Genomic DNA, 24,490 nt, shown 5'->3' with positions numbered 1-24,490 from the left:
TGTCACTGGAACTTGGTTTTGATGCCTTTACTTTTCTAGTGTGTCCTTCTGTCCCCGAGACCTCCTTGCAATGAGTGAAATCACCTAAAGGCTGAAGCGTGCCTGCCATGAGTTAGAAGCATGAGATTCCCATCCTCTGTGGAGAAGGAAACTAATATCAGGAAACTATTCTGAGTGGAAAATTTTGGGTTTAGGAAATGTTGTAAATTTTGCACTGTTCTTCAGTATTTAATCTTCCCACAACAACTCTTATTGTCTTCTCTGTCTAGCATCAGATGCAGAGGATTCACTAAGTGAGCTTTCCAATTTGGGGGGAAAAAATGAGGAGTAAGGGGAAGTTTCCATTAGTACAAAGCCATTATTAACTTGGGTTAATGAAGATCTAATGTAATATGGCCATCACCACATGTCTGCACATAATGATTCCGTCCTTTTCTATGGGGAATGATTAAATTAAGTATCTTGTAGGTCAAAATTAGACTGAGAAGGTTAACCAACCTTTAATGATTCTGCAGCCATTTACCAGCCATTTAAAAACATAAACTGTGAGATAAAGCTGGATAGAGAAAAAGCATTATCAGTAAAAACTGGGTGAAGTTTTAGCGTTTTCTGTTTATATCATAGGAGAAGACAGAGAGGAATATGTGTTTTTGCAGTGACATGTGGGATAAAGGGCAAAATGAAAGGAGTTTTTATTTTTCTTTTTTGTTGGCTTCCTGAAAAGTGCCCATTAGCTCTTTATTTTAACATGCATTAAATCTAACTAATGGATATCAAACCAGCTTAGAAAAATGGTAATTATAAAGCAATTGTAACAAAGACTTTGGGAGCACAACTGCGCCAAAATATTGTTTGTGTGCCTTAAACTCTTGAAAGCTCCATCTTTATGGAGAAATGAGGTTGCATAGATGGGAGAGCAGAGATTGCAGACAACGTGAGGGGAATTAGCAGTCCTCAGGATGCTTTGAGATTGTCTGAGCTACAAAGAACTGAGCTGATTCTCAGATTCCACAGTGATTTGGGGGGGGGGACATTTGTTTATGACTGTGCTTATCTGCTTACACATGCTCAGGGCAGCTATCTCTCTTGTTTTGCTTTTCTTTTTCCTTAACGTGTACAGATGGAATGAGATATGGTGAACCTAGCAAAATCTCTTTGTATTCTTTTCAAGGAGATGCAATTCATTTTAAAATTGACAAACAAAACTGAATATACAGATATAAATTATCTCCCTTTGCTTCCATCCTCCCAGCTTCTGTAAGGCATTTTTTTGCCTATCCTGTGGAAACCTTAATTAATCCAATGGGAATATTTTCCATAAGGGTTGCTTTCAAGCATTTCTCTCACATGTCTTATCCATGGTTAGAAACAAAACCATCTCATTTGACAAAATAACATCTGGGAGGTTATGGTCTCTGGGAGAATCAAAGGGAATGCATTGGGAAGTTACAGATTCTGGAGGTCTTGCCTTTTATTGATAGATCTCCTTCGTCATGCCATCCATTAATTTTAACTCAGGTGATATATGGACTCTGCACATTAGTTAATGAAGGCTAATGCACAGTAATCTTGTCATCACTAGCTGTGCATGGTAATTCAATCTGCTGCTCGGAAGAGCTGTTCAACATGCAGCAAATTTGATTTAATATTGACATGATGTACTAGGTTTGGTATTTTATTTAACATACCATGTGCCTTATTTGATGAGAAATGGTTTTCTTTCGGCAGGTTACATACCTGAGTTAGGCAAGGTGTGTAGTTTAATGCGGTTATATCAGATATATGTCTGTTATATCTGCACAGGGTATTCATCCTGTGATACACTGCACAGGCTGGGGCAAATTTCTGAATTTGGCACTTCACGCATTCGTTTAATATTGTCGGTGTGCTTGAGAGCAAGCCCTGAAGAGCAGAAAAAATAAAAGTGATGCTTTTCTCAGACACTGAAAGCCTAAAGTCCCTCTTGTCCTGTTTACACTCGTTTAACCTACTCTTGCAGCTTCATCACCACCAGCAGGTCTGATGCAGAATTGGCACAGTCCAGTTTGGGGGTCCTGAGTGTGACTTGGAGGAGTTTGCTCAGTGTTTCTGGTCTGTAGTAACTGCTACTACAAACTACTATCTCTGTTTGGGTAGGATATAGGGCTGTAAATATGGTGTGGTTAATACATTGATTTCCACAAAACACACACAACCCATGGGCCAGATTGGGTAATCAGTGCTTCCTCACTTAAACCCAAACAATACCAGCTTCAATCCTTGAGTGCATTAGAGCTGTTCTCTCTGCCACTGTATATTCGCCAAAACTGTGTGGTATGAGGGGCTGGATATGGGGATATATTGCCTTTATTTTAATATAAACTACATGAAGATGTATCTCCATGCAAAGGACATCGAAGCATGACATTATTTACTTTTATTGCAGGTAAATCATCACCAACCATCTGAGTATAGTGCAGGAGTTTATACAGCACCCAGAGGATGTTAGACACTTTATCTGTGTATATCCACATCGTTCTGCTGAATACTCTTGTGCACAGATCTATGTTTATGTCATTCACTGCAGCACGCAGGTATCGGGAGGATACATCTTTCTTAAAGACAGGCTAAATGCAAAGCAAACCAGTGGAACATAGACAGTGGTGTAGGTTACCCCAGCTGATCCCTCGGGAGCTGTCCCTAGGGATGGTGCCCTCAGCACGGGGAACAGGGGATGCTGTCAGTCAACACTGCCAGGTGGGAAAAGTGTGTACATAGGAAAGGGAGAGGAGATACCAGCCACTGTCCAGACTGTGGAGAGGGAGAAGCAGCCAGTTTACAGCAGACTGTGGTCAGACAGGCAGCCCCAGGGAGAGCCAGAAAGGAAGCGGCTGCTGCAACTCCATCATGTGCTGCAAAGTGCTGCAGCCACACAGGGCCCTTTGCAGAGGGCATTTTATTAAGTTACAAGATAGTAATTAATGCCAAGTTCCTCTCTTTATTTTCTCTGTGGCTGGGTTTCATAATCGAAATTAAAGATAGGAGATAGGGAGCAGATTGCCTCTTGAAGTACAGCTCCGTGGTGCTCAGTTCATGACTTTAGAGACATTTGTCCAGTCCCATCTCCCTTTATGGAGATGTAGGTCAAATGCTGTTGAAATAATCCTTATTTGCTAGAGCAGATACGTTCAGTCCAGTGCTACACTGCAGGAAAGAAGCCAAAAGGTCAGGAAAGGAGTGAAGGAGACCTTTTGTGCTCTCCATCCATAGTATAGCTGCTGTCCCCCACCCCCTCCTTCCACAGTTGCAGCCCAGCAGGTTCCCCTACCGAGTTGGGAACCCACCATCTCACATGTGTGCTGGTTAGTTTTGGAATCTACAGTACAGTCTGAGACATCCCACATGAGGAGGGACCACAATTGTGGGGCGCCTTTGTCTAAACCTGGAAGTCCAAATGACTTTCAAAGCTGGTTATTTGAGCTAGAAGCGCATCATGAAATACCACCTGTTTGGAATACATCCTCAGACTGCACACGTCCTAAAATAGATCCTGTTTTCCTCTTCCGCTTCTGTTTTCATTAGCCCTAGGTTTTGACATTCTGTTCAGAGATATTTTCAGTATTGAATGCATTAAGATAACATAAATTCCAAATCAAACATCTCATTCAGCATATTTCCTATTTAAATTTCTCCCGTACATTTTCCCTGTAGTTATCTAAGGGTTGGTTTCATTATTTGTATCAGCTGTCTAGTGATAACTGGTTTTGCAAAAGAGCAAAAAACGAATGCTTGTAGAGAAAATAGAGAAAATTTGTTGCTTGCACAGCCTTGTTTCAATTCAGTGTTTCTTCCGTCTTCTGAAGTTTATTGATCGGGAGAATGTTAAAGCTGTTGAATAGTTTGTTTTCATTTCACAAATGTGAATCAGGATTATTGCAGAAAAACAGGAATGTATTCATCATTAAGATTTGCTTTACACATTCATTTATTTTTCAATCTATAATTCTTATTGAACTAAGAAAACTCACAGGAATATATGTATCACCACCGAGAACAAAAAGAGCCTGATTGAAGCAGATGGAAGATCAGCAAAGCACTTCACACACAAGTGCAAAAATACAAACTTCTTGCTAATACTGAGAAACGTTGGTTTCCCAGAGTTGGGAAAGGTCCCTGGGGGGATTTCGTATGTGTTGAGTGGCTTAAAGACACTTGGCTAAGGTACAAAATGCTGCAGGCATTTCTAGATCTGCCCATTTAGAGCACAGGGTACTTTTAAAGTCTTTTGCAAACAGATGCAAGCTCTCCAGCTCTCTGGTATTCCTGAACTGGGAGTGGGGTAGCTCCTAGTGTGACCAGGCTGGGGACCTGGGCGTACCAGAGGAGACAGGGCATGATGCTGATGTGGCCACATGTCCTCAGGTCTACCAGTGGCTCACATCTAAGCCAGAGAGAAGAACAAACTCAGCCCTTTTTGTAAAGCCATGTGTGGCTCCATCTTATGTCAGCTCAGGTTCTTGCTGGGACCACATTGCATCTCTCCAGCATGGCAGGCTCATAAGTTGATCCGTTGGCTCAGAGTTCCCAAATGCACACTGTTGGAGCTGCACCTTCCCTCTTTTCCTGGATGCTGTTGGGTTTGGTGATCACAAAATGAGGTTATGTCTGGTTTCGCTGTCTCTCTTTGCCTCCCACTCCTCCTCTCAGGTCTCATATCATTAGATTCATCCACCGTTGCAGATTGCCTTGTGTGAGCAGTGTGTGCCTGCCCTGCTACTCATTCCCTCCTACCAGTATAACAAGTGTAAAGCTGGGCCCCACGAACTCTGGGGGGTCACAGGACCATGCAGCTGCAGGAGTTCATCCAATCAAGTAACATCTTTTACCCTCATAATGATAATTTCCCACTTTAGCAAAACACCCTGCTGCCAAACTCCAGTGCTAATGAGCCTGTCAGTGCATCAGTGCACTCCCGACAGTATCGAGAAAGTAGGGATTGTTTTTTGCAAGGCAAATGAAGATACTGATGATTAGCAAGAAACAAACCAACAATTCAATACATCACTGGCCACACATACCAAATCATTGATTTTTCTGTCCTGCTGGGCAGCAGCTGTTGTATTTGCTCTGCAGAAATGGATTTTTTAATCCAGGAGGGACTAGAAAGGTGGATGTTTCTCCAAGAACTGGAAGCAGCAGGCAGTTTCTCCCTACACTGGGCATGGGCATGTTGATAGTGTCCTTCTGAAACTGCTGAGAAGTCTGATGGGCTTTCCAGTATTAAACTGTACTTCTGAATGCATGTGAATGCAGTGATTGGATGGAAAAAAAAATCTCCTGTGAGAATCTGTGAAATTGCAGGACAAAAAATGCTGCCCTAAAACTTACAATCACTGAAAGAATTAGAAGTTAATCATAGATACCCTCACATGACTTCTCTCTGTCTACCAGTTATGTGTAATCAGCATCCTTCCAGATCATCTGTCTCAGCAGTGTTGCTATTTCCATAATCCTCGCCTTGCCTGGCTGGCTGGATTGAAGTGGGATGTCTATTCCATAGCATTTCTGAACAAAATGCATGACCCCAGGTCAATGGGACCACAGTCTGCTCTGCAATGAGATAACACCGATCATTCCTCTCCTCTTGTTCCCAGGGACCTACGTGATGACAGTGACGGCGAACGACGCAGACGACGGCACCACGGCCAACGGGATGGTGAGGTACCGCATCGTCACCCAGACCCCACAGAGCCCCTCACAAAACATGTTCACTATTAACAGCGAGACAGGAGACATTGTCACCGTGGCTGCTGGACTCGACAGGGAGGTGAGTTTGAAACTGTCTTACCAGGTGTTGTTGAGGGTTGCTGACGTGAAAAGCCCAAATTCTGTCTTTAATCCCAAGCCTCTAAAAGCGTGAGCTGAGGTATGGAGATCACAGTCTTTGCTTCTGCAGCAACTGTAGGGCATCGTGGCTTTGATGTGATATTTTTGTCTTAATCCATATCAGTCGATGAAACCCTGAGAGAATCTTCAAACTCCTGGAGCTGATATTTTCCTTTCATAAGTTTGTGAAACTCAAAAAATGTAAAAATACTCCAGGAGGTAAAGGGGGATAAATAAATGGTCATTTTTCCCCCTTCTGTTGGGGGACAATAAAGTGCCAAGCATCTATAGCCCTTTCTAGACCTGTCTTGCTTAGTTCTTTGCATGTTATCCCTGGAAAAAGGAACACATCCTGCATTCAGCATTTTGTGTCCTTGTGCCATTTCCAAACTAGTAAAATGTCTTCCAATGATTTTGGGTTTGTGTGATGTTCTGCCTTTAGTGCCTCTTCTTTCTGGCATTTTACAATGTGCAGCTTTACCAAATGCAGGAGACATTTCACTTTTACTAACAAAAAAACACTCTGTCAGTGTAAACTATATAATGTGATTCTCAAAGCCCTGCTTCCTTTGGTTGTGGGTGTAGCTCAAGGACAAAGCATTTATACCTCATATATTAAACAAAAATCAATGCAGTGTCAGTGGTGGGATGGAGTGAGTGGGAAGGAGGGGATGGGGTCAATGGGTGTAAAGGGAGAGAACCCCAGAACTTCAGTTCTGGTTTTGTTCCCCATTGGACTGTGCAGGTCATGGAGTGTCACCTGCTCAATGCAACTGGGGGAGCTCGGTCGATTACATGTTAGAAACGACCATTTGTTCATGGAGCAGTGACCACAGAGACTATGGGAAGAAGGACTTGCACAGTCTGAGGCTCTGATATTTATATTCAGGCAGTCCCCAGAAGTCACACATCCAGTGGAAGAGTTCATTTTGAGAGAGCCCAGTGTGCTGCGTTTCTGGGAGAAGGCACCGGCTTTGTTCTTCTTTCTCTCCTTTCCTACCCTGCGACAATGGCAGGCACAGAGCAAGCAGGGGTCCCCACATGTGGGCCTGGGACCTAAACTCTGAGGGGTGAAGCCTCCAGCACCTTGGAGATTTTTGCCGTGCCCCTCAGGCCAGCAGCACACTTTTGGCCCTACTGCTGAGTGCTGTGCCAGGCTCCAGTCAGGAGACATTCCCTGCCAGGGATTGTGCTGTTTCCTTCCCAGGTCTGGGGCTGCTTTTTTGCTTCACAGCAGCTTGGGGAGGAATCCCAAAGGCAGCTGCTGAGAGCAGATAAAAGCCCCGGCAGCAGCTCAGCAGCACGTGTGGAGCCCCGGGGCAGCCGCCGGAACACTCAGGATGGGATGGGAACGCTGGCTGGGAATGCTGGCTGGGAATGCTGGCTGGGAGCAGTGCAGGGCTTGCCCTCGGCACCGTTTCAGGGCGAGCTGGCCCAGGGGGGACACACTGTGTGAAACAGCTTTCCAAGGAGAAGGTCAGGAGAGCAGAGAGCTCTCCAGGTATGAAGACAGGAAGCAGAGCTGGGGGAGCAGGAGGAGCTCCAGCGCCTGCTCCTTCCCACCTGACATTGCAGACTCTGCAAGCACAGCCTAGGGCAGATTTGACCTTTCCCTACTCCTTTTATTCCTAGAGCTGGGAAGTTGGCTGAATCTTAAGCAGGTAGATTATCCCAGGCAGTGCTGGAGCCTGCAGCAGGCTTGCAGCGGAAGCAGAGAAACAAGTGCCAGAGAGATTGCTGGACACACCTGGGGGGACGGTGGCCATGTACTCGGAGGAGAAATTGGAATTCTGGCAGGAAAATGCTGATTTTATGGGAATTAAAGAACTGTTATTGCCCCCCGACGTCAGTGAGGCCCAGCATTTTAATGTAGGGCTTTATGGGCAGAGAAAGGTCCTTGGTTTATATTAATTTCAGAAACACAGATTGGGATAACTTGGTGGGAGAGAGGCTTTAATCTCAGCAAATCGGCTGAAAAAAGAGGCAGGTAATAATTAAGGGGAAAGCATAAGGCAGAATGATTGCCTTTTTCGTGTTTCTCTCATTGCATCTGAAGTATTTTAAAAAGTTGCAGGGGAACCATGTGCTTCGTGTGAGTTCCCCTGTGCACAGGGTCCAGGAAGTCACAGCTGGCACAGTGTATGTGAAAATCTGGTGTTGAGTGTCCCAAGCTGAGTACAAGACTGGGCAAGGGACACTTGGATTGAGGCAGAACAACCAGCTCTGGGCATAATCCTGGGGCTGCCCTGAAGCTACAGGGCATGCTTATTCCCAGCTCTCTCTCCTACTTTCAGGATTATATCTGGAACTGGCAAAACTTTCTGGTTTATTAACATAAAGTTGTATTGCATCTAAATCGAAAATTGTGTTTAAACACCCCTATTAGTGTACCACAGATTGTTTTCTTGGTTTTGTTTGTTTTTCCTGAAAACTTGAGGAAGCTATTAGAGAAGTGAATTTGGGATTGCTGCTGACATTTCCCTGTCATTAGGAAAAGGAGACGAATGCATATTTGGAATGCATATTTGTGTAAATTAAAATGTTAACAAATCTGACCTATTCAGCTGAAACTACTATAACCAAGATAAATTCCCTGGATACCAGTTATTTCTCAAAATGCTTATTGACACATTTATCAGTGCCTGAGACATGATTAAGTTAAGCTGTGGTGATACAGAACCAGGTTTTCAGTCTCCATTGGACCTTTCTCCCTTGCTTCTGCAATGCAAAACAGGAGTAAAAATAACTTCCAGAGCTATTCCATATCTGAGCGACAGATCCATGTTCCAGATCCAGCATTTGTCTTTCAGAAGGGAGAAAAGTCACTTCGAAACTGGTGTTCCTAGCTCAGCATTTCTGTTGCATGCTCATTAAATGAGGTTTCCTGATGTTCTCAGCATCTCCACTTCAATATTGGTTTTTTGCTGTTTTCCTACATTACCTTCAATCCATGAAAGAATGAACTGGAGGAAGTTTTAGCTTGTTTTGTGTCGTGAGAAGTGTTTTGTTTGACCCGCGAGAAACCTATTTTAAGACAAAGTCATGTATTTTTGCTGCTGTTTCTAAACCCCCATTTCCACAAACCATGGAGGCAATTAAACACTCAGCCTCTCAGATTGTGCTGGTCTTTCCTAAATGTGTCCGACACTGAAGATAGCACACTCAAAAGTCAAAGTATTAAAATACTGATGGCTTTAAAGTTATCTTACCTGGTTCCCATTAATCTGGATGTAAATACGGTGACAGTGCTCTGTGTCCACTTGCTCATTATGACTGCACTTAATTGAATGGATCCCCAAGGAAGATAAAGTTAATTGGACTGTACTTCATAAAAATTATTAAAGGGAGACAGTTTAGCAACAGCCTGATGTAAGCCTGGATGCCTGAGGGTGAGAAATGCCAAGGGTGGAACAAAGGAACACCTATCCCTTGGACTAAGAGGGAAAATGGTAGGGATTTAGGGTCATCAGAGGTTCAGAAGTACATTCAGACAGCCAGGTTTTGATGAGAAGGTTAAAAGCAGATGCTTGCTGTAATGCAGGAAAACATCAGAGTAACATAGGAACATTCGAGCTGATTTCATAAAATTAGGAGGAAAGGATCATGTGGTGGTGGGAGCACAAAATGTGTGGATTATAGGCTGTGAATGCATGAGGTGAACGGGTTGTGGCAAAGTTCAGGGGTAGGATGGGACCATTGCTGCTGATTTAATTTATGGCAGGCTGCTGCAGAAGTGGGTGGTACTGCAGGAGATGCTGCCCAACTGACGGCTTCGTTTAGCAGCACATCTGAATTCCTCATTTCGTTGAGCTGGGGTTATTTTTTTCCACTGGGAAGAAAATTTAAAGAGGCAAGAAAGGGTCAGCTGGGTCTCAGAAACATTCAGAAAGCAAAACATTCATATTTTTGTTTTCCATCCTGAAAAGTAGCATTTGTCTGTATAACCTTGCAGAAGTGACCGGCTCTGTTCCATGTGTTACTTCGTTCTTTCCACTCAGCCCAGCGTCCCAGGTGGGATCAAGCCCAGACTGTCAGTCTGATGGTGCTCCTGGTGCAGTAATTCAACCCCATCACCAATTTTTCTTTCTCTGGTGGCAGAATATCTGTCTCCGTAGCACAGTAAACCTGCACTGGGGGTATAGTATAGGCAATATCATCCTCTGAAGAGCTTCCCCTAAATATTTTATGAACACCAACTTTGAGCAAGCAGGAGGGAAAAAAAAAAGGGAATGAGAGAAAAGGAGGTGGTTGATCCCAGGCTCTGCTGGCAGGCCAATAAATGTTGAGGCATCTCAAATGTCTTCCAGGGTTATTTGAGATAATAAGTATTTCAGCACTGCGGTGCTTGTAGTGTAATGTTGCTAACTTTTTGAGATGTCCCTTAGAAAGGAGTCCCTTCCCAGCACAATCATCTGGTGTTGGAGAAATTAAGGCAGTCAGGAGCACTGAGTTACTTCTTCCAAATTTCTGTGTGTTTGTATTTCTTCTAAAAGTGATTGGATCTCTGCTGCTGCAAATGCTTTTAAAAATACATGAAATCCGATTCTATGATTACTGCACTTGGCTTTCCAAAAACGTGATGTTGTTGGTCCTTCTCAAGTGAGTGAAAGATAAAAGGGAGAGCCTGCCAACAACTGAGTTAGAGGCTTATTTTATTTATGAATGAAATGGCAGGATTTTTGTGGGGAAGAGGAGAAGTTGTTCTTATTAGCAGAGACAGTTGATTTCTTCTCCAGCACTCTGGTTTTGGTGCAACTAGACATTTCTGATAGTGCAGAATTTGAAATGTTATGTTAAAGAAAAAAAACAACTGTACACTGCTCCAAACACTGAGCAGGGATGGTTTTTACCATCTGCAGTAACTATTTGGGGTACATTTATCTGCAGGTCATTGCAACAGCTTTTCAAAACCTCCTTGTTCATTCAAGTGCTGTCTGGGAGTAATCAAGGCATTGCCCTGGTACAGGGATGACTTTAGCCATTGAGACTGCTGTGAAACATTCCCACAGATGGACACCCACTGGTCTGAGATTACCCAAATACAGTGGGCTTAATCTGGGTTTGTCTCTTCCAGCCAGCCAATTATCTAAGTGTAACCAACAGGTAACTCAGGCTAAGCCTGGCTTTTTGTACCAGGAAACCTCCCTCTCACAGTGGAGTTCAGCAGCTTTCAATCCTTCATCCACCCCTGGAATACAGCAAAGGGATTATTCTGTTCTAAATTACCATGGCCCATGTTAATTATTTCCCTCACTGCATATCAGTGTGATGTTCTGCAAAGCTGCTCCTCCTCCTCTGGGCAGGGCTGGAGGAGCGTCTGAGGCTGCAGTGTGAGGCTGAAGGATCCCACACCATACGAGTGATAGATGAGTTTACCTGGGCAGATTGTCATTCGTGTGTGCGTACTGACAGAATACAAAAAATGAGGGAAAGTGACATCTAAATGGCTTGACTGCATCCTGAGAGCTTCTGTTCCTATTTTCCTCAGTCAGATTAGCCTTCTCCAAGGAGCAGGGAGGAGTAATGCAGAATTGCTACAAGCATGTCACCTTCTGACGAGCACCATCAAGCATTCACCCTGTTTGCTATTTGTATCTATTACAGGAGTTCTTTAAAGTGAGAGGGATTCTGGTTTTCATGTTCCTTTCATTACTTTTTCCAGAGAAGAACTAAAACAAGGTTGTTAGACTCTGTGGAGCGATGAGTATCTTCCTGTTCAAGATGAACTTCCCATATCACTGCATTAAAACATGTGCAGAAAAATGCCTCCACAGCTGCACTCACAAGAGGAGAACCAGAGTGAGGGATTAGTAATTATTTTGCCAGTGAGGCACATCCATTTCTATGAATTTGGACCCCAAGTCCATGTATTTAGCTTCCAGACTTGCAGGCTCCCAAAGGGTTTTCCAGTGACTGAGATGATGAAGGACTGTAACAGATTTCCAGGGTTAAGTGGCTTTTCCACTTCTCACAGCATTCAAATGGTGATTGGGAGTCCTTGTGGAACATGTCTTCAAGCCAGACATGAACTACTGGAGTCTTAGCAGGGACAAGCAGGTAAAATGCTTCGGCATCCTCTGTCAGACTGTGTTTTACTTGTCCCGCCCAGCCTTGGCCCTAATGTGTTTCTGACTCATTAGGAAACAGTTCCCCTCTGCCACTGAGGAGCAGTTTGCCCCACAGGCTCTGCCCTCGCTGTCTGCCTGTCAGCCACGTGCCATCCCAGGGATTTGTGGAGCACAAAGTCACTCTGAGGGATGAAATCCACTCTGTGCCCGTCGTTTATCACTGAATACTACGTTATCCCTGATACCTTGTAATTTTTCAGAGCCATGTAACAAAAATGTAAATACTGAAGCTTTATGTATTAATATGCCTGAAATCATTACTTAAAGATAAAACTGGTTAAATTATTCAGTTATAAAATTATCCCATTTCCACAGCAGCATATCCTGTCAAAGGAAGAGCTGATTAGCCATAAGCTGAATTTAGCCAGCAGATTTATGCTGGATTCTGGTTTACGTTTCTACATTGTACATAGGGCTGATTTGAGTTTGCTCCATCATTCCAGTGCATTTCATTTTCTCATTACAGACAAGAATGACCTTTTTCAGCAAATTATGGTGAGGAGCACTACCGCTCATCAATGAAGAAGATTCATTTTATTAACCCTGTTTAGTGCTTTGGAAGTGTGTTGTGCACTCAGTGGAGGGCCACTTGCAGTAATTTGAGATACCAGAAGTTAGCAGAGGGGGAGAGCTCAAATCTGCTCTGAGCACTGTTGGTCCAGCACTGCTTAAGGGATCCCTCATAGCCTTTTGTTGCAGGGTGGGAAAGATGTGAGCAAAGCCTTGTCACAGAAATCACACCATTTGTTTTAAATAAGAAGGAAATAATGCCAGGGGTTCTGAAGCCTTGTCACAATTCCCAGAAGGAATATGTCTCCCTGTTCGAGCTCCTCAAATTGCAGTGCCTGTGTGTCTTTCTGATGGGTGCTTTTGGAATGTTCTGTACCTTTTGGTCTTCTGCATGATTGCTGCAACTCTCTAAATGAGAAGCTGACAATCAGTTTTAGAGCTCCAGTGTATGGAAAGGGTTTTTTGATTACTTTTCCTTTAAAAAAGCCTGATGGCTAGATAAACTAGTAAAACTGATAGAGGAAGAGCTCTGAGCCATGGCCTTGGAAGAAAATAGCATGTGTAGGAAAAAAAAAAAAAAAAGTGGATATAATAGGAGACACTTTTAAAGAATGAAAGAGCTTTCCAAAGAAAGAGGCTGGTATATAGCTTGGAACCTGTGAGAGTCCTATGAGCAGACAGCAAAACAGCCGTGGTATTTATCTCCCAAAAAGGTACGCCAGGAGGATGATCAGGACACAGGTGTAATGGGCTGGAGATCAGCTAGCTGTACAAACTGAGAGTGTGTTGGCACAGTTTGGCTGGGAGTTAGTGTGAGCTCAGCCTGGCTGTGTGATCTGCTTGCGCTCGTCTTGGCCCTGTCCTGTCCTAAGGCCTTTCGTTCCCTATCAGATTACATTTTTAATAAAGAAAATCAAACAAAGCAGTAGGGCTGCTTTTATTGGTCTGGTTGTTCTGTGCAGTTTTTCAGCTCTGCTCCCAGTGCACTGTGTCCTTCCTGAAGATGTGCACAGGAGGATGCTCCAGCCTCAGAATTGGACTGTGAATGGAAACCTGCAGCCAGTTTACATCTCCCATGGAGCTGATTCCACCAAGAGTGAGTCCTGCCCTTTGGCTGAAGAGTTTCCTCCCACTCAGGCAGTGTCTATGACACTATTTACTGCCTGCCAGAGTAGCTCCCAATTTGTTTTTTTAATTCTTTCTCCCATCTGGCTTAGACTCTCTTTATACACCTGGCTTGCTTTTGGTATCACCAGCATTTAGATGCTGGAGCTTCTGGAGGAGGTTGTACTAGCTCACATGTGGAACTATAATGACTTTTTATTCATATTTGGGTGAGCTATTGAAGAGATGTTGCCAAATTGAAAAGCTGCGTGATTTGGGGTTGAACTATTCAGATAAAACAAAGCTTTGAGTTTAACTGGATCCGATCACAGAGTCTGAGGAAGAACAGGACTGATACCCCACCTAATCAGTTCCCTTCCTTTAAATATGGAAATCTTCAGAGCCTCTCCTATAAGAAAATTCCACATATACTAATAGTCTATAGATCCTTTTCTTTCTTCACACACATTTTAATATGTTCAGAGAGTTCTGGTACAGTCTGGTTGCACTTTTTTCAAGTTACTCATGAAATCCCACCTCTGACTACAGTGGGTTGGTTTATACATTATTCAGTAGTAAAATCCCAGCTGAATAGGGAGAAGGGAAAAAAAGTTGAGTATAGGAGTGGAAAGCTCACCAGGTCCTTAGCATAATCTCTCTGCTTCAGACCTGCATTTCTTTTTCTATTTGAGCTTGTCTTACAGTGGAGAAGAGCATATCATTCCAATTTTAGATAGAAGACTACCTGCTCAGCTCACGCAGATTTAAAGTTTTTCTTTTGGTACATCACATACTTTCCAACAGCCCCTTCCCCTCTCTAAAGGGATTATTGTCTAAATCTGCATCAGGTCAAGTGAAATAATTAAACACAAGCTGGCTCCACTAATTTACTTATCCACAGACCATTGTCTGTTATTAGCATTTTAAAGAGAGGCTTTGTTAACTCCTTTTTTCTAGACCTAGCACTATTTTTAATAACAGTATTCATTCCTATGAGCATCTTTGGCTACATTTTTTTACTTAAATATTATCTTCAAAACATTTGCCAGAGCATGAGTGAGTTTATGGGATGTTTCACGCTGCATCAGTGACTTTCCTTAACTGGGCATAAGAAGAAGGCAGCTTGAATGCAAAGGAGTGTGACTGTCAGAAGACCAGATACAGAGTCTTGTATTCTGAAATATTCTTAAAATAGAAAGGTCTCAGTGTAAACAGCAGAGAGGCTGTTATATGCTTTGTAAAGTATAATTTAAATTGTGATGTATCTAGTGGTTTTATAGTACATCTCATCTGGAACAGTGTCAGGATCATGGAGTTTGTATTTGCAGAGGATGGAGTACTTCCAAAAATACAAAAATGTGTGCACAGGGACCAAAATCTGGGCGTTTGCTGTTCTGCACCATGAATACTGTCTGTTTCCTTGAGTTCTATAGTAATTAGTATCCAGAAAGGTGGCAGAAGGTGGCTCTTTGAAGGGGAGGACTGTTCTTGTTAGACACTTGCGAGCATTGCTAGGCTGGCTATAAATAATCACAACATCAGGTACCGAGGTTTGGGCTATTCTCCGTTCACTGCAGGCTGAGAGAGGGCTTGTGGATAAGGCCAGCGAGGTGTCACGTGCAGGCAGGATGGAGCTGTGTGCTATTCTTCCCAGAACTGCACATTAAAGCATCTAGGAGCCTGTAGTAGCAGAGCCGAAGCAGTGAGGCAGTTTGTTCTTTTGTCATGGTAACCTCACCATTTTTCTTCCAATTTTTAGGCTAAATATTTTCCTTTCATTGTTGCTCTATTATTCCAGTTTTTAAAAAATTCGGAAGACTTTGTGTAAGAAATCCTCATTAAATAGAGTACATGTCAGTACAATCATGTTTTATTCAAGCTATTAATTTTTTGCACTTAAAATGCTTTCTGCTCCAAAGACCTTTCTAGAAAAATAAATGTGATTTTCAGTTAAAGTGAACAGGTCACTGAGTGACCTTAAATCTGATGGCTCAAATTGAGAAGGGGAATTAATTGCATAAAAATGCAGGCACTCATATTATCCAGATGTTCAATAAGTTGCTTTTTCCAGTCTTATTTATCCATCTGTCTGAAAAATAAATAGACTGTAGTTTCATATTCATCCTGACATGGAATTCACCTCAGTTTATGGGGAAGAATCTTGTTTTATTGGTTAAAGGTTTGGGCAGATGCCCAAAGAGAGGTAGACTGGCCAGACTGATTTCTGCTGCCTGAGGATGGGAATCAGGATTTGTAAGTCAACAGCAAGTGACTCCTGTAGAAGTGGAAAGCTTTTCTGCCAGGTATCTGCTGTTCTAAAGGGAGGGTTTGGTGCCGCCCAAGCAGGCACATGTCAGATAAAATGCCTTCTTAGGAGGCACTGTAGTCGGTCACCTTCTGAAGGTGAATTTCGGAGTGATCAGAAGAGCAGCATCCTCCTCTCTTGAACTCAGGGCAAAACCTGTGGTTTGGTTGCAGCAGAGCAGAGCTGGCCCAACCACAGGGATCTGCTGTGATTGAAATACCCTACCCTATATTGTGTGTATTCGCTCACAGGGGAGCCTGTGCTGATGTGAAGTAGTAGATGAGAGGATACTCCACACATTTTTCATTCTGGAAGTGGTTTGTTTTGAAGATGTGTATGTTTCTGCAATTATTTTAGCCATTAAACTTCAGCCCTGAAAATGCTTTCATCTTGGCTGATTCCATCTTTTTGTGGCCATGGCAATGCAGAGGAGTGTGATGGGAAATGCATTACTAGATTTCTAAATTATGTGCAGTTCTCTCCCCCCCTATGTTTGATATCAGAAGACGATGTTTGACAGAGAAGGTAATGAGCAGTATTTGCTGGGAAATCAGCAGCTAGATGTGGTTTGAAAGAAAGCATATTTGAGCATAAAGAGACAATCTGGAGGCCTTACCAGTGCTCTGCACTATCAGAAAATCTGCCCTACAGATGAGCAGCAGAGCTCCAGTGAGAGCTGGAGAGGCACTGGGTGCCTTAATGACTTCAGGGTATCAGCTCTTGGCAAAGCAGTTGAGCAAAATACCCTAGAAAAAGAGCCTGCAGGGAAACCTGCAGGACATTTGATGGTTCTTTGGACAGGTAGCCCACCCCCAGCTCCTTTGGCCCTGGTCACATGTCTGAAAACCCCTAAAGCAGAAAGCAGGAGAATCTCTCAGCTATCCATCAGATCAGAAATTGAAGCATCAGCAGTCATTTATGTTAATTATCCTGATTAAGCAGGAAACGCCCCACAACATTTTCTCCACCCCCCCAATTAGGACAAAATATTGAATTTTTTAAATTGTAATTACCAGTCAGAAAAAAAAATCTGGAGAGATTCAGTATTTTTGTTTTAATAGATGCAAAAATGTCACATTGGTATTGGTCTTTTAAAATGATGTTTGACATTTTGGAAGATCAATTTTTGTCAAAGCTAGCTCAGACCATTAAAACCATTTTAAAAAGGACTGCTTTGCAATGTAAAAATAAATTCCAAGTGAGGGAGAGCTTTCAAGTGCCCGTCCTTGGGAGCAGTTTCACTCTTAGCGTCTCGTGATGAAAAACCACTTTGTCATAATATTCTCCACTAGTTTTCATCCTCAGGCCCCTTCAGCTCTCTATATGGTCTCTGCCACTACTGTCATCCAACCATATCAAAATGGGTATTTAGGGATGTTCTTCTGAAAACTAATTCCAGTGTTTGCAGGAAGAGCTGTTAATGTAACTCAGAGTGACCATTGCCTGCAGTATCAGCATCTTCAAAGGCTGACTGACACATTTGAGAAATGGATTTTGTGTTACTCTGCTGACCGCAGACGCTGGGCAGTTCAGAGAGGGGCACAGGCACAGTCCTTTCCATGCAACTTCCATAGGGAATAAGGAAAGCTAAATTACAGACTTCATATCCAGATGTGCAGGGGAGCATTCAAGGAAAATGCATCAAAACATCTTGCAAAAACTCATTTAAAGTTACATAAATTATTGTTTGCGTTTTCACATGCAGTTATTTTCAAGTCTAACCAGCTGTATCTGATTGAAGTGGCCCTAAATAAATACATCATTACATAAACACAACATTTGTTTGGGGATTTTTTCCCAATAAGGTCCGGGCCCTGTTTGCTTCACAGTGTTGCACAGACTGTGAGAAGGAGGTGTCTGAATTTCAATGGGACATTTTGACACAGAAAATCCCATTCTTAGTATGTTTGGAGTTTCTAAGTCGTATGGTGACAGCTACCTTAAAAGAAGACACAGTAAATAATATGGCACATATTTTGAAGAGAAATTAGAATGCAAGCAGAAAGTCCAAAGAGGTGACCACATTGCATTTCACGTTTTTCAACCCATTTCGGTACATCAAGCCAATGACTGGTGCATGTTGATGCACTGAGCAGGCGTTCTGCTGACAGGCTTCCCAGCAGCATCTTGGGTTGCTGTTTGTTGGGAAGGGCTGGTGTTTGCTATTCCAGGAGAGCCCTTTGTCACCATCCGAGGCGATAACTCCGAGGCCTCACTCTCTCTGCCCATGTTATCATCTCACAGATCAGTTACCTGATAAAGGGTGATGCTAACCAGAGCCAGCTGTTGGTTACTCACTGCTGCAAATCCAGTCCACGAAGTCCAAAAGTCCTTGAGCACCACTGAAGTGCTCTCTAGCAGGTCCCCAGGTTTTGTAAATGAGGAAATAAACCAAGTGACTCAAGGCACAGAGATGCTCGTCTGTTCTGTCTCTGTTCCAAACCAGAATAAAACATGAAAGAATAATCTGAAAGACGTGACGGTTTTTATTGAAGAAATAATCAGAGAATCGCTTATCAGAATCTGCTTTATCCTTTGTTGCATTATAAATAAGAATTATATTTGTTCTTGTGAAACAAGCTTGAAGTACACTGCAAGATGTTATTATGAGTGACGCACCAGGAGCAACTGAATAAATACTGCCTGTCTGCCCCATTAGGTGGTTTTGTTTCTTACATTTCTCTGATTCCTTTACCAGGAATGAGTTGTTTTATCATTTCAGAGGTGCACTCAGAGGTGAGCCATGATTGGTTTGCTCATGACTGGGCTTGAATTCCAAGCTGACGGAAGGGAGGATGCCAGGCAAGGAGCATCGTGGTGGGGAGGAGTCAGGGGCTGGGGTGTCCAGGTGTTCCACAGCTGCTCATTGTCCAGGTGGGCTCTCCTGCTGCAGGAAGAGCACTGTTGGCCAAAGGAGCTCATGGTGGTGTGGAGGAAGCAAGAAGAAACAGGGGAAAACAGAAATGAAAGGGAGAGATATTTGTAGGGATAGAAGATTAAGGAGGGTGCAAGAGAGGAGTTTCCTTTTTCCGCTCTTGTAAACTCTTGCAAAGGCTGTTAGCTCTGGATTTGAAGGGTTATAGAGAATGCCATTGTAGATGGAACAACACACATGGTGCAGCATCCTCTGATGATCCAGGCATCTGTCAGAGCTGCAGGCACGAGCTCTTGGAGCCGTGTGTGCCGGTTATGTCTCGCGCTAGGTGATTAGATGTAAAATTACACAGTATCATCTGAACTTGGAACATAAAACCACTTCCATGCTCTGTCTTGACTGTTCATAATGTTTCTTGGCAGAAGTTGCTGCAGACGCCAGCTTTCAATCCTTCCAAATTAAATGTCAGTTGATGGCAGCACCATCGTCAGCGGGAGCGTCCTGCTCATCCCACTTCCCCCGGCGCTGGGAGCGGCTCTGCACCTCCTCAGCTGGCTGATGAGCAGCTCAGCTGGGAGCAGTTTCGAAGGAGATCTTTGACTTTCTTTGGCTTCCCAGAGGAATTCATAATTATTTCCTCCTTTATCATGGAGTGCAGCTGGAGGCTTCAGCTCCATTAGAACTGCCCTGGTAATTTCACAGTGTGAAATTTACAGCAAACTAGGGACATTAACGTTAAATAAATTTATGCAACAGCAACCCTCACCCAAGTCATTAAAAGTGTGTGCAGTTTTTAATGGATGCTTCAGCATGGCATTTGATAAGTTTGTTCATTTCTTTTCCCAGTCTGTTAAATATACGTACACACACACATTCTTCTGCCAGAGGTATCGGTGGAAGCTGGCTGTGGCCTCAGATGTCACCTCCTTGCAAACACTTTACACATGGCTGTAATCCCATCCTCAGTGGAGTGAGGAGAGGCTGTCACTGAGAGCAGATTTGGGGGGGGTGTGAGTGTGGGTCTGCGTGTGACTCCAATAATTCAATTGAACTATGTAGTGATTCTGAATCACATCTATTTGAAAAGACAGGATATCATAAAGGCTGCTAATATGGTGGAAAATTGTATTAAACTGAGACAAGACTAAGTTGATTATGTGCACAACTAGTGCAGATGTGCCTGGCACTGGTCGTTTATGCATATTGATTGATCTTAAATACAGCAGAGCAGGGGATGGGATGGGGTTTCTATGGTTATTGATTTTGTTTCAGCTCCTTGGGCTGTCATCAGAAGCTCACAGATCTGACTGCCTTGACCGATACAAGCCCTGATCAGAAAGCTTGATAAGAAAGCAGGCATGGGGCTGATGTCCTGGCCAAAGAAAACGTGCTGGGTACGTCCTTTGAGAAGCAGATACTCAGGAACACCCCCACTCTTCAGCTCCGTGGAGCTGGAGCATGGAATTCACTGGGAGGCTGCACTTGGGCTTTTGGGCTGCCTTGCTGGATGTTCCCAGTGTGGGCTGTGCAGGAACAGCCTGGAGAGCTCACAAGGGTCAGTTTGCTGCGTGATCTGCTTCGCTTCAGTTTGCTGAAGGAGGAGACTTGGTTTCCTAATTGTTTAATTTTGGCTTCTATAAACCTGCTGGAGCAGAACTGTTGTTTTTCCACCTCTCCCACGCAGTGAAGCTGGAAACAGGAGGTTTTCCTCCTGTTCTTTGGTTGTTTTCTCATTCCTCAGGAGTCTTTAAGACAGTTTTCTTTAGTGCTGCTCTGCCTGGAGCTACTGACCTCTGCCACCAGGCAGCCTGGCTTCCAAGGGCTGTGTGACTCTGCTGGCATGAGTCATTTAATGCCTTCCAACTGAAAAAGCAGGTTTGGATGAGATATTTGGAAAAAATTCTTTACTGTGAGGGTGGGGAGGCTCTGGCACAGTTTGCCCAGAGAAGTTGTGGCTGCCCCATCCCTGGAAGTGTTCAAGGCTGGGTTGAAAGGGGTTTGGAGCAACCCGGGTCAGTGGAAGGTGTCCCTGCCCATGGCAGGGGATGGAACAAGATGAGCTATAGGGTCCCTTCCAAACCAGGCTGCTCCATAATTCCGTGATTCTCTGATCTTTGGCATGGAGCTAGAAACATGGTGTGGGAGTCAAAGAAGATGCTGGTTTTCTAATAAACAAAGTATTTAGGAGTAGAGATAATTATACATCTAGCAGTCAGTAGAAAGGTTCTGTGGATGTTTGCCCTGGGAATTCCCTAATATTCCAGTCCTGAGGGTTTATATGTATGGGCATCTCCATCCACCTTGGCTGCAGCCTGAGCTCTGTGCAGGTGAGTTTTCGTGGTTATGGTTTAGTACTGAAAGAGGAATTTGTAAGCACATTGAATTGAGTGCATATAACTTACTTTGATTTATATTTGAGTTGAGGTGAAAGAACTCCATCTGTGATTATGGGCATCAATGACAATATATTGAAATTCAGTTTTATAATGTACACATCATTTATCAAATCTCTGCCCAATAATGCCAACATTTGCTGCACAGAAATACAACGTGATGGATTACCTGCTTCCCACCAGCTTTCTGAAGGCCAAGGAAGATAAACACAGGATTCTTGTAGAAATGTCAAGTTCAGGCAGGGAAGAGGGACTGAAACAAAAAACCCCAGGGCAGTTAGCAAAATTCATAAGCAGGATGAGAATTTCAGGGACCTTACAGTTTTCAAAGGAAACAAGTTTCTTTGTTTCTTGCTCTCACCAAGAGCACGAGCAACCCACCTGCTGCAGGCAGAACGTGTCACCTTTTGCAGAATTTGGCCTGGTTTAGTGCCTGCTCTTGAGATGCTGATGATCTAAAAAGCACATTTTTTACATCTAAAGCAACAATGATCCGGACTTGGATCCATAACAGCCAGAACTTGTCTGGACTCGGGAAAAAAAAAACATCTTAGAAATATGAATTTCAAATTAAAACCAGGAAAAAATAAATAGCAGAAAACACTTTTATTTCTTGCTGAGCTTCTATTCAGTTCCTGCTTCCTGTGTCGACAGTGTAAGTTATACTTGGGCAGGAAAAAAAGGAAGCCCGCAAACATAATTGCAACCATGTCTAATTAGGCAGAGCTATGTAAATTTAGCGTTTCTACATGATTATAAATGTCAGGAGAGCCTTAGATAAGACATGAGAGTTTTGAGTATCTCTTGTGTACCTAGTCTAAAATGTCCTTATTGCTAATCCTATTCATCTGGAGTTGCTTCCTAATTAGAATATTTATGGGCTAATAAGGAGGTGAACAAGACACTCCAGTTCAGTTCCAAAGGTGAGAGTAGGGATTCATTAGACTCGGCGTCTCTGTTTTGATTGCTGTACAATGTAATTAACATTGTGCTAGACAATCATTTTAGATTTACCTTAACAACAAATGTTTAAGAAGATTCCTGTTGTCCTGAAACCAAAAGCAGTGATGTCAGCAGCTTTGAGAGATTAGGGGGTTCCTGGATGGTTTTTTTTCTTGTTTTATTCTATGAACTGTTTTGACCTCAGTCTGTCAGTTACTGATGTTTCTGAGTTTTGGCCGTGCTGGCTAAAAGTGAATCTGGTTTGCATATTTTATGAATTCATGTTTTATAAATTTTGTATCACTAGGACCTGTTTTATAGGAAATGCTTATTTTGATATTTTGATGGGGTTTTTTTCAGAATTTTCACTCACATGTCTATAGCCAGTGACCTGATATAAAACAGAATTTTCAAAGTCAGAGTTTAGCTGGTTTTATGTTATACTACCATGAAAGCACTGTGAAAGCACTGTGAGTGCCTCATGTTCAGTGTCTGACTCTCTAACCTTTCTTCTGGAAGGTTCTTCCCCACCAGGATCCCCACTGTCTGTCCCCTGTGCTCAGCCTGCCCCACGCAGCCAAGGGCAGAGGGCTTCTGCTTGATGCACACAGGAGAGCAGGTGGGAAAACTGCCTGAAGAGATGCTCCTGCATCACTGAGCCCAGGCACAGCAGCAGCAGCGGGAAAAATGCCTCCTGCATCCAGATTGAGAGCCAGGCAATCCTGAGTTCCACCCCACAGGGTTATAGACCTTACTGATCCACCACTGTGTGAGGATTTGGCTGCTTCCTTAGCGTGATCATCCCCTCTCTTCCTCCTTGAGGGAGAGTCCAGTCCTTGCCCACCCATCCAGCCCAAGACTTTGCAGAAGACATCTTCCAGATTTCTTCCTGCTGCCTCCTCTGGCCTTCGCAAGATGCTCCTTGCTTCTTGCTGCCGAAGTTCCCATTGTGAAGGGCCCCTCAGCACTGCCTAAGGGGAGATGCTCTTTCTCTGAGTCCAAGGGGGAGCTGGGAGGATTGCCAGCCCCAAACCCCTGGGGCATTGCTGCTCAGGATAGGGAAGCTGGGGGGCAGCTCCTGAGGAATTTTAGAAAGGACAGGATGCAGAGTTTCTGTTCTCCCTCCCACATCTCTCTTTACTTTAAGCCCTGCTTCTGTCTGCAGCCCACATCTGAGTTCTGCAAAGCAACGTTCATAATAAATACAAATGCTAAATTGTCCCTTTATTTTTGCCAGTGCTGTGGCCAGTCTCAAAGTCTACTCCTTTTCAAGGGCAAGCTGATCAAAGCAAAACCTGGGGGGCTTGATCTCCTCCCTTTACTTTCCTTTCCATACTGAGAAACGATCTGGTTGTCCGAGAAAACAACGTTCTGTGGCTTTAAAGGTGTGATCAGAAAAGTTGTTAAGATGTCAAGTCACATTAGTTCAAGTCTTCTCTGTATAAATTACAGTGAGCTACGGTGATCTCATAAATAATGATAAATATAGCAACATTCTACTGCTGATGGAAATCATTATCAGCTATTATCAACTTTAATTAATATATTCACATTATTCAAATCCGGGTAGAAAATGTTCTTTGGCATCAAGTCTAGAGGAATATGGATTATGGCTTTTGTGCAGCTTGAAAAGCAGCACAGGCAACAGGGAAGCAGGTCTGGGGAAATACTTTGTTTAGACTTAGGGTCCAGCACATTGATTGTCCCATAGATGTCCCCCCTTTTCCCTGTTTGTGTGCAAGGGCTGGTACATAGCTTGTTTTCCAGGGTTATTTCTCTCCTTGGAGCACTGCTCCTGCACCAGAAGAGCTTTCTGTTGTTTGTGGCATCTCAGTTGTCTCTGTAGCAACCAGGGTAATGCTGGGGAATACACAATTGAAGATGCTGGAGATGAGTACTGGTAGCAAATGTTCTTTAACATGAAAAATGAGTGAAAACAAGCGGAAAATATGGGCTAAATAAACCTCTGCTAGTTCTAAATGGAATGGGTCTCGAAAATTTCCATTAGGACTTAACAGCTCTTTAAATAAATAACCAGTATGTCCCCTTCCATCTGAGGGTTTCCATCTGCTGATTGTGTTTGTTTGCTTTTCTCCCTTTTGGTGAAAATCCCGAGGCCCAGTCCTGCTGCACACCCAGCCCCTGGGTATGGGGCTGAACATTCCCTTCCCTTTGGAAAGGGATCTGAAAAGCAACATCAGACAAATGTACCCCACCTGCCATTCCAGGAGCAAACCCTTAAAACCCTGCATCCCTGCAGCTCCTGCTGCCCCTGGAGCTTGGCCAGAGGCCTGTTTGCAGCTTTCCAGGAGAGGGAGGAGGGTTTGTTAGAGCAGGAATTCCCTGTCTGTCCCCTGTGCTCAGCCTG

The 24,490-nt window shown here is 43.5% G+C and overlaps 1 protein-coding gene across 1 annotated transcript in view; it reads left to right on the top strand.

Moving 5' to 3' along the window:
- The window catches only part of CDH4 (cadherin 4), a 423,679-nt gene that overhangs the window by 339,512 nt on the left and 59,677 nt on the right, over window positions 1–24,490 (top strand). Inside the window, exon 7 of the mRNA XM_048321825.1 lies at window positions 5,634–5,806. Coding sequence (XP_048177782.1) covers window positions 5,634–5,806 — 173 coding nt within the window. The remainder of the gene's footprint in view (window positions 1–5,633; window positions 5,807–24,490) is intronic.

Source organism: Corvus hawaiiensis, chromosome 17, assembly GCF_020740725.1.
Source record: "Corvus hawaiiensis isolate bCorHaw1 chromosome 17, bCorHaw1.pri.cur, whole genome shotgun sequence".
Taxonomy (NCBI): domain Eukaryota; kingdom Metazoa; phylum Chordata; class Aves; order Passeriformes; family Corvidae; genus Corvus; species Corvus hawaiiensis.
This window is presented reverse-complemented; position numbering and strand designations above follow the sequence as displayed.